The following is a 10753-nucleotide window of genomic DNA, read 5'->3' on the forward strand; positions in this document are numbered from 1 at the left end:
TATTACTGAGGTGGAATATGGTGGAGGGGGGCACCGCACACGGCTAAGAGATCAATGATCAATTGTTGTTGTGTCTAGAGGTGCCCCCTGCCCCCATATATAAAGGAGCAAGGGGGAGGGGGCGGCCGGCCAGGAGGGGCGCGCCAGGAGGAGTCGAGTGGGAGTCCCTCCTTTCCTTGTCCAAGTAGGAGAGGGGGAAGGAAGGGAGAGAGGGGAGGAAGGAAAGGGGGGCGCCCCCCCCTCCTTGTCCTATTCAGACTAGAGGGGGAGGGGGCGCGCGGCCTGCCTTGGCCGCCCCTCCTCTTCTCCACTTTGGGCCCATGAGGCCCATTAACCCCCCGGGGGGTTCCGGTAACCCCCGGTACTCCGGTATATATCCGATAACCCCCGGAACCATTCCGGTGTCCGAATATAGTCGTCCAATATATCAATCTTCATGTCTCGACCATTTCGAGACTCCTCGTCATGTCCGTGATCACATCCGGGACTCTGAACTATCGTCGGTACATCATAACACATAAACTCATAATATAATTGTCATCTAACTTTAAGCGTGCGGACCCTACGGGTTCGAGAACTATGTAGACATGACCGAGACACATCTCCGGTCAATAACCAATAGCGGAACCTGGATGCTCATATTGGCTCCTACATATTCTACGAAGATCTTTATCGGTCAAACCGCATAACAACATACGTTGTTCCCTTTGTCATCGGTATGTTATTTGCCCGAGATTTGATCGTCGGTATCTCAATACCTAATTCAATATCATTACCGGCAAGTCTCTTTACTCGTTACGTAATGCATCATTCGTAACTAACTCATTAGCTACATTTCTTGCAAGGCTTATAGTGATGTGCATTACCGAGAGGACCCAGAGATACCTCTCCGATAATCGGAGTGACAAATCCTAATCTCGAAATACGCCAACTCAACAAGTACCTTCGGAGACACCTGTAGAGCACCTTTATAATCACTCAGTTACGTTGTGACGTATGGTAGCACATAAAGTGTTCCTCCGGTAAACGGGAGTTGCATAATCTCATAGTCATAGGAACATGTATAAGTCATGAAGAAAGCAATAGCAACATACTAAACGATCAAGTGCTAAGCTAACGGAATGGGTCAAGTCAATCGCATCATTCTCCTAATGATGTGATCCCGTTAATCAAATGACAACTCATGTCTATGGTTAGAAAACTTAACCATCTTTGATTCAACGAGCTAGTCAAGTAGAGGCATACTAGTGACACTCTGTTTGTCTATGTATTCACACATGTATCAAGTTTCCGGTTAATACAATTCTAGCATGAATAATAAACATTTATCATGAAATAAGGAAATAAATAATAACTTTATTATTGCCTCTAGGGCATATTTCCTTCGGTACATGCTTGTGATAAAAACATTTATAATATCTTTTGTCCCGCCCTCCTATTTCAACGGTGAAAGGATCGATATGGTTGACTAGAGGGGGGTGAATAGGCAACTAACATTTTTTAGCTTTTCTTTACCAAATTAAACTTTGCATCAAAGTAGATTGTCTAGATATGTAACTAGGTGAGCAACCTATATCATGTAACAACAATAAGTGCACAAGCAAGTGAAGGATAGAAGACAATATAACTAGCACCAGTAAGGGTAAGAGATAACCATGAGTGAAACCGATGGAGACGAGGATGTGTTACTGAAGTTCCTTCACTTTGAGGGGAAGTACGTCTCTGTTGGAGCGGTGTGGAGGCACAATGCTCCCCAAGAAGCCACTAGGGCCACCGTATTCTCCTCACGCCCTCACACAATGCGAGATGTCGTGATTCCACTATTGGTGCCCTTGAAGGCGGCGACCAAATCTTTACAAACAAGATTGGGGCAATCTCCACAACTTAATTGGAGGCTCCCAATGACACCACGAAGCTTCACCACAATGAATTATGGCTTCGCACTGACCTCAACCGTCTAGGGTGCTCAAACACCCAAGAGTAACAAGATCCGCAAGGGATTAGTGGGGGGAATCAAATTTCTCTTGGTGGAAGTGTAGATCGACGTCTTGTCAACCAATCCCTAAAAAATCAACAAATTTGATTGGCAAGGGAGAGAGATCGGGCGAAAATGGAGCTTAGAGCATCAATGGAGCTTGAGGATGGAAGAGGTGGTCAACTACGAGAAGAAGACCCCCCTCCCCCCTTTTATAGTGGAAGAACAAATCCAATCATTATCCACCAACTCAGCACGCGACGCGCGGTACTACCGCACCAAACAAGTGGTACTATCGCACGGGCCCGCGGTACTACCGCGGGGGACCGTGGTACTACCGTTGGCTCGGCAGAGGCCAGGACTAGACCTGTTGTGCAAAGACAGGGAGCGGTAGAACCGCTGGTGCGATACTACCGCGTCCCCCTTGCGGTACTACCGCAAGGCAGGGATAGTCAAGCCAGATAAGGCACGAACATAAAAAATTACATCTGTGACTACTTCCGCTGAGTTTAGGTCTATGCAAAAATCCAACACGATACTACCGCACGACCAGCTCGGTACTACCGTGTAGGGCGCGGATGTAAAAAATTACATCCGCCCCTACTTCTGTTCATGCCACTGAGCCTGGCCAGGGCTTACGGTACTACCGCGCCCTCGCGCGTTGGGCGCGGATGTAAAAAATTACATCCGCCCCTACTACCGCTCGGGCAGCAGTGCCTGACCAGAAGCCTACGGTACTACCGCTCCCACGGAGCGGTACTACCGCGCAGGATGCCGGTACTACCGCAAGGGCAAGCGGTAATACCGCTCTAGGGAGCAGTACTACCGCGTGCCTTAGTACAACAACATTAGGAGTCCTTCATTTTGCCTAGACATGGAAAGACAGAGGATGCTCCAAAGAGCCAAAGGAAAGGTGATGCAAAAGGAGCAAATGTGTACATGAGATTCCATCCAAACCTTTCCACCGCGGACCCCCTCTTAATAGTATGGCTTTCCTACGACTCAAATCCATCAAAAAGAAACGTAGAGAAACTCCGTCTTCAATAGTCTTTGAGGGGCACCAAATCATCTTGTGTTTAGACATGATATATCTGAAATGCTCAATGCACACGATTAGTCCGCAAAAGCATTGTCATCAATCACCAAAACTACTAAAGGATAAATATGCCCTTACAAACGGGATCCTCATGAAAATTCAGGGTAACTAAGATGATTTTCTAAATAGAGAACAAGATCAAACATTAACGATCAATGGATACATGTAAGCCTCAAGGTAAAGCCATTCATGTTGGTATCCCAATTATTGTCACCTTGGTGTCTCGGGTCAGAACATTAACAAGTGCATACAACTTGCAAGTACGATTCAAAACCCAAATATATTCACGAAAATATAAAGGGTTCAGGTCTAAATCATGACACTCGGTCCGTAGTATCAAGCATTAAGCATAACAAAGTTATGGCGACATCAATTTCAAAATATAATGAATAATAGACATCGAGCCTTAACAAATCTGTCATTTATTACATAAGAAATCTCAACCAATTCACATCTACGTCCATGTGCCTACAAAGGAATTACTCGCACATGGGTGAAACCATCATGAGATTGTTGTTGGAGAAGTGTTGTTGATGATGACAACGACAAATACCCCTCTCCGAAGCCAAAAACAGACTCTAGATCTGATCTTCGGAGGAAGAACAGAAGTGACGGCGGCTCCATATCATAAAAGGCGTTGGGGATTTTCTATGATTTTTTGGAGATGTATGAAATTTTATAGCCAAAGGAGGCTGGTGGAGGAGCCACGGGCCTCCATATGAGCACCCCACGCAGCCAACGGCGTGGGGGCACATTGTCAGACCGTCCGTCTGGGCCTGGTGACCCTCCTCTTGTCCATCTGCGGTCCTTCGGTCTTCTAATTTCCAAAAATAATTCTCAAAAATTCCCATCTAATTTGAAGCACTTTAATTTTTATAAAAATTAACATCGTATGGCAATTATGCACAAAAATAATATCCAACTTGAGAACCTCGACATTACCATTTGGCACTTGGACGCCCAACCAAAGAGTGATGGATCAACATTACCGCTTGGTTCTTGGAGCACTCAACCAAGGAGTGATGGATAAACATGTCCGAAAGCAACGTCCAACATAGACACACAATGGCCTCCCTGATTATGCTTGTGAGTTGGACCATATGGAATGAAAGAAATGCAAGGGTCTTCCGCTCTACATCGCCAACAATCCTTCTCGAGACCATTAGCAAAGGGGCAAAACATTATTGAGTCACTGCGGGTGCAAAACATTTGGGTCTAATCATGTCAGCAGGGTAGTGGCCTTTTTTTGGTTGGTGTCCATGAAATTGTAACTGTAACACTCTATTTCTCTCTTAATCAATGGATAAGGCAAATCTTTGCATCCATTTCGAAATAAAAATAAAAAATAACTGGAGAACTTCGCCTGAGCAGTAGAGCACACCTTTGGGACAAGTGCATTCTGTCAACACAGTTTCCTGATGTGCAACACAAACCTGACAAGTTCCATCTTCGTCAATGAAGATGGATCTTTGCCAGGTCTCTGTCTTCGATATGTCAGCTTCTTAAACTGTCACATGTCCGCACACAAATTACGCACAGCCTTCTGACTGGAGGCAGGATTCAGTTTTCTGGTAAGCTTCCAGTTACAGGCTCGATGCTTTGTCACTGCATAGAACTCAAGTTCTGAAAATCGGCTGCATACTGCTCATCAGGCTGAACAGTTGCCATGCCTCTCAAATGCCCCGGCCCAAACATCTCCCTGAAATCTGAAGAGATGCATCTGAAACATCTCGTCAGCTTCTGGACCAAGAACGTCTGGTTTACAAGACCGTTATCACAAAAAGGATCGCTTGGTTTCGTAAACGTACGAAGACCAACAACATACTTCAATATTAACAGGATCGCCTAGAGCAATTTAATCACCATTGGAACAGATTAATCATGCATAATTTTGCAACGCCAGGTACAATAGCCATGCTTATCACTCTGAGTCGCGACCAATTGGTGACACTAAGCTGAGTCGACCATATTTTTGCGACTCATAGACTAGTCGTCGACTAGTCGCGACTAGTCGAGCGACTCGAAATCCATGAAAGTGTAACAAATGGAATACTCTGGATCTGTATATCCTGCATGGACTACTAATTGGTGATGTTTCTAGTTGTGTTGTGACTAGTGGATTCATTTCAATTTCTTCCTTAAAAATGCAGAATTTCATCACCTATCTTAGCTTCAAAGGAAGTATATCAGTGGGACTAAATTATCACAAAAGGTTGACAAAACATGCATAAATTTAAGCTTCATCTAGTGTAATCAAGAATAAGGACTGTAACTTCTGTAGATTGATGATTCAAGCTGCCAAAAGAAAAAAACTACTAAATCATTGGTTCCTCCAGCCATAGTGTAAAATTTCCATTGGGCATAACTGCATAACAATCATATTTGGAAACAACATAATATAAACAAGATTGCAGAGGATATCAGAACATCTCTACCTGGCTCAAGGATGAAACCTGACTACAAGTTGACTAAACCTCACATGGCAAGCCCTACTACACATCATGAGGGACCTTGCACCCCAAGTACGAGCTAATATCAAGGCATGGGCAATTGCTCCTGTTATCCACCAATAGTTTCATCTGGGAACTGCATGCCCTGTTTGGATCACGGTGCCCTGAGACGCCTCATAGGCTACGGGCCACTCGCGGAGAAGTTTCGTTTGCTAGATGACACAACCAAGCACAATTATCACAAAATTCGACGCTAGATTAGGGTTCCACAAAAAGGGAGTAAACAAACTCTAACAATGTTCAAGGGACACAAAATATGATTGATTGATGCTTCCAACATGCCATACATTTGTTCACATGAATCTACTTTCTTATTTCTGAATATACAGTGCCTAGCATCTTTTGGCATACTGCAAAAATTGCAAGGATACTAGACAGGCTTGCTAAATTCCACCAAACTGCATACTGAGTCAGGGCATAAACCAGATTGGTGGAGAGCCCTCTGAAGTAAATTTTCGCGGAAAGCGCCGCACACTACGCGCCCTATTTAGTTTTTTGCGACCATAAACACCCATGTCAGTACTGGAATACTTGCTCCCACTGCTTAACGCCAAGGATATGTCGAAGCTAGTATCGTCCAAATAATAGATGCTACCCAGTTGGAGCCTATTGAACTGAGACACCTCAACAGCCCTAGAGCAGCCTCGACCAAGCAAGAGCACCCGACCAGGAAGCGAGTGGAGCTCCACCCAAGAAGCTTCAGAGCCCCCAGCAGGAGCAACCACAAGGTTCATCTCAAAGATTCTGAACCCATGCTTGCCACGCCTGGCAAGCCGCAGGACCATTAGCAATTTCCCGCGGGATTCCACCAGATAGCGGGACACTGTGAGCGACTTGCGCCTGAGATTATCAGGCCTGTAATCAGCGCGCTTCTGGATCTGGTAGGTGGAACGGGACATAACCAGAGAGGCGCCCTCGACGCTGTTGGGCGTGTACACCACGATGTCCTCTGTATTTGACAGGACATGGAAACCTTGCTTCAGCCCATTCTCGTAATAGATGATGTCCTGGATCACGTCCAGAGCGACCGCGACACCGCAAGTGATCCAGTGGCCGTTCATTCCCGGCCGCCAGAACGCGATGTTGGAGGCGCTGGAGACATGCGCGGCGGCAAGGCAGTTCTCTGCTGAGGGTGACCCCGAGAAGGTGATGGTGCGGATGACCATGTGGTGCTCGCAGGCGGTGTTCACCTGGGGAGCGAGCGGGTGCGCAGTCCTGAGCCTGTCGGGGAGAGGAACCGTCGCGCCAGAGAGGAGGTTGACGGCCGCATACCCTCGCCACTGCTCGAATGCTAGAGCGACCCAACCGCCATCATGGGAGCCACATAAGCGCGCGCCGCGGATGCTCTCCGGGAGGCGTAGGCGGCGTTTGGCCCCCGAGTGGAGGCTGAAGAAGGAGGGCTTGTCGGGGGATGGGAGAAGGAGCCACGGGAGCTGGCGCGGCGCCGGCGGGGTGCCAACAGCCCGCGCCACAGAGCGCCACGAGCGGCAGACGGCAGCGAAGCAGACACGGTCGGCGAGGCAGGCCAGGTCGAGGAAGATGACGCCAAGAAGCTCGGGCGGGACGCCGTCCGACCACTCACGGCGAGGCTTGCGAGCACGGGGCATGGTGGGGGATTTGGGGGCAGCCGCGAAGCGTCTCTTTGACCCGGGGTTAACGCTGCAACACGCCGGAAAAACAAATCTGGAGTCAGACTCTTGTTCAAGCACCGGGTGCTAGGTAGGGTTGACCCCTATGACCAGGCTAGATGCGCCCCTACCCGTGCGGCGTGGAAGACGAGTGACCGGTGCGTCGTGGATGACGAGCACCAGGCGCCGTATGCCGGGGAGGAGAGGGAGGAGCACGGCCCGAGCTGCAAGATCCAGGCGCGAGGTTGCCGGATCTGCGGGCTCCGGATCTCTGGAGGCCGGATGAGGACGAGAAGGATATGGCGGCGGCGGCGGCGCTGCCGTACGCGCCCCTGCTCCTGGGTTTTTCTCGAAGAAGTTAGGTGAGAGGGGGGAGAGAGAGAACTGACTAGTGGGTCGCTCGGTAGGTTTTTCAGGACACGAAACTATACCTGGCCATGGGAAGCCCGGCCCGGCCGGCCCGGCCCGACCCGGCCCGAAAAAGCCTGACCCGGCCCGGCCCGACGGTGCCCCGGGCCGGGCTCGGGCCTAGATTTTGAGCCCGAAGGTCGGGCCGGGCCGGGCCCGGGCCCGTCATTTTTGCGCTTTCCTGAAGGTCGGGCCGGGCCGGCCCGAAGCCCGACGGGCTTTTAGGTGTTCAGGCCGGGCTCGGGCTCAAAAAACAGGCCCGTTGGTCGGGCCGGGCCAGGCCTGGGCCTGGGTTTTTTGCGTCGGGCTTGGCTAGGCCCGGCCCGAAGCCCGGCCCGGCCCGAGGTATGGCCAGGTATACACGAAATATACAGGCCTAGGCAATTCTCACGGAGGCTCCCAGGCCACAGGTGTGATGCTGCGAGGATGCTATCCAAGCACACATTTTGGCTACACAAATTCCTAAAACTTTTGGGTCACCCTATGCGTCCGCGGACAGATAGCTAGAAAACATCCCCCGCCTTGCTGGCCGTTGGATGGACGGGAGGATGTCCATCCGATTAACCCACTCACAAGCCTCATCTCCCATTTGCAACAAAGGCGGTGTTGCGGAACAAGTTCTGGTATTATACTCCCTTCGTTCCTAAATATAAGTCTTTGCAGGGATTCCACTAGATGGAGCAAAATGAATGAATTTACACCTAAAATGCATCTATATACATCTGTATGTGGTTCATAGTGAAATCTCTACAAAAACTTATATTTAGGAACGAAGGGAGTACATGGTCATGTTAAGAATTAGCCATTGTAGATGCCTTCCTACTCTTTGGTAGTTTTGGGGTTAGCGGTAATCCCTATTTTGAAGAATGGACAGAGTTTTATTGAAAAATGAAAGACACGTATTACTCCACTCTCTAGAATAAAAAGAGGCACTTTTTGAATCATCTTTCATAGTGTTTGCGAAGTTCAAAGTGAATGGCCTTCCAAATAGAAAAACTCCCTCCTCTGGTGGGTGTATGTGTGTGTGGGGGTGGGGGGGGATTCCTCGAGCGTCGCCGCCGGGTCCTCTCCCTCCCCCTTCCCATCTTGCCGCCACCGGCGAAGCCCGGGCGTGCACCAATGAGGGCGGCGGTAGGGCGGCTCTCTGGGCAACCTCCACCTCCTCCTCCCCTCCTCTTTAGGGCGCGGCGGCGCACACCAAATCTGTGAGGTCCAGCGGTGGTCCATGGCAGGCGGTGGGCGGGGCTCGGCGGCGGTGTGGATGCCCAGGTGTGCGGTGGGGAGGAGGCAGTGTCGGCCGGGGCTAGCGTGCCGGATCTGGGCGTCGTGAGCCTGCGGGATGTTGTCGTCCTCGTCGCGGGTGGTGCAGCACCCGCTGCTCGTGATGGGTGTGGCGGTGGTGGATGGGGCTTCCGACGGTCTCCCGGTAGTGGCGTCGATCCGTGTGGTGGCGGGGTTGGCGGGCGGAGGTGTAGCCAGTGGTTGCGTGTTCCAGCGAACCTACGGCTTGGTCCCGGCGGGCGGCGCGGGTTTGGGCAGCGGCCCGGCGTGGTGGCTGCTCTGGTCGTGGGCTACCGCGACGGCAGGAGGTATGGTGGCCTCCCTACTGCTTGGTGTCTACACAGCAGCTTGGCGGTTCCGACTGCAGCAACGGTTGGCTTCTCCGCCGGCGTCGGCTCATTTCCAGGTGGACTGTTTCGGCCTTTGTCCCCTCTCCTCGGCATCCGGGCGCTACTTTCGTCGAAGGGTGGGCTCTCCCCCAGTTGTGGTTCATCACTCGTCCCACACACGGCAGTAGGACTGACCCCGTCTCGCGCCCCGCAGCAGGACTGACCTCGTCTCACACCCGACAGCAGGACCGAGCTCGTCCCGTGCCCGGCAGCAAGACCATGCTCGTCTCACCCCCAGCGACAGGATCGAGCTCGTCTCGAACCCGGTGCCGAGGACGGGTTGACGGAGGCCAGTATTGGCCGGCCATTTGGGTCTCCGCACTGGAGGCCGCCCAGGGGTGCGAAAGGCGGGTCCTTTCCGCTCGTATCTTTGGTTGGGGCAGCGGCAGGGCTCGGGTGAGGTAGTGTCATGGTCTTGGATGCTGGGGCGGCGGCCCTAATGGTGGATCCGCGGTGTGAAGGAAATATGCCCTAGAGGCAATAATAAAGTTATTATTTATTTCCTTATATCATGATAAATGTTTATTATTCATGCTAGAATTGTATTAAGCGGAAACATGATACATGTGTGAATACATAGACAAACATAATGTCACTAGTATGCCTCTACTTGACTAGCTCATTAATCAAAGATGGTTATGTTTCCTAACCATAGACATGAGTTGCCATTTGATTAACGGGATCACATCATTAGGAGAATGATGTGATTGACTTGACCCATTCCGTTAGCTTAGCAGTTGATCGTTTAGTATGTTGCTATTGCTTTCTTCATGACTTATACATGTTCCGACAACTATGAGATTATGCAACTCCCGTTTACCGGAGGAACACTTTGTGTGCTACCAAACGTCACAACATAATTGGGTGATTATAAAGAAGCTCTACAGGTGTCTCCAAAGGTACATGTTGAGTTGGCATATTTCGAGATTAGGTTTTGTCACTCCGATTGTCGGAGAGGTATCTCTGGGCCCTCTCGGTAATGCACATCACTATAAGCCTTGCAAGCAATGTAGCTAATGAGTTAGTTACGGAATGATGCATTACATAACGAGTAAAGAGACTTGCCGGTAACGAGATTGAACTAGGTATTGAGATACCGACGATCGAATCTCGTGCAAGTAACATACCGATGACAAAGGGAACAACGTATGTTGTTATGCGGTTTGATCGATAAAGATCTTCGTAGAATATGTAGGAGCCAATATGAGCATCCAGGTTCCGCTATTGGTTATTGACCGGAAACGTGTCTCGGTCATGTCTACATAGTTCTCGAACCCGTAGGGTCCGCACGCTTAAAGTTTCAATGACAGTTATATTATGAGTTTATGAGTTTTGGTGTACCGAAGGTTGTTCGGAGTCCCGGATGTGATCACGGACATGACGAGGAGTCTCGAAATGGTCGAGACATGAAGATTGATATATTGGAAGCCTATATTTGGATATCAGAAGTGTTCCGGGTGAAATTG

General features: G+C 49.8%; 1 protein-coding gene across 1 annotated transcript; it reads right to left on the minus strand.

The window, feature by feature from the left end:
* Positions 1-5801: 5801 nt before the first annotated feature.
* On the minus strand, positions 5802-7623 carry LOC119276452. The gene is made up of 2 exons (XM_037557500.1): positions 7341-7623; positions 5802-7240 (listed from the first exon to the last, which is right to left on the minus strand). The coding sequence occupies exon 2, from the start codon at positions 7186-7188 to the stop codon at positions 5992-5994; it is 1197 nt and encodes a 398-aa protein (XP_037413397.1). The 5' UTR covers positions 7189-7240; positions 7341-7623; the 3' UTR covers positions 5802-5991.
* Between the last annotated feature and the right edge of the window lie 3130 nt (positions 7624-10753).

Source organism: Triticum dicoccoides, chromosome 3B, assembly GCF_002162155.2.
Source record: "Triticum dicoccoides isolate Atlit2015 ecotype Zavitan chromosome 3B, WEW_v2.0, whole genome shotgun sequence".
In the NCBI taxonomy this organism is placed as follows: Eukaryota; Viridiplantae; Streptophyta; class Magnoliopsida; order Poales; family Poaceae; genus Triticum; species Triticum dicoccoides.

What these genes read in the sequence shown, in the direction of transcription:
- LOC119276452 (XM_037557500.1), bottom strand. Translation starts at nt 7,188, where the DNA reads ATGCCCCGTGCTCGCAAGCCTCGCCGTGAGTGGTCGGACGGCGTCCCG.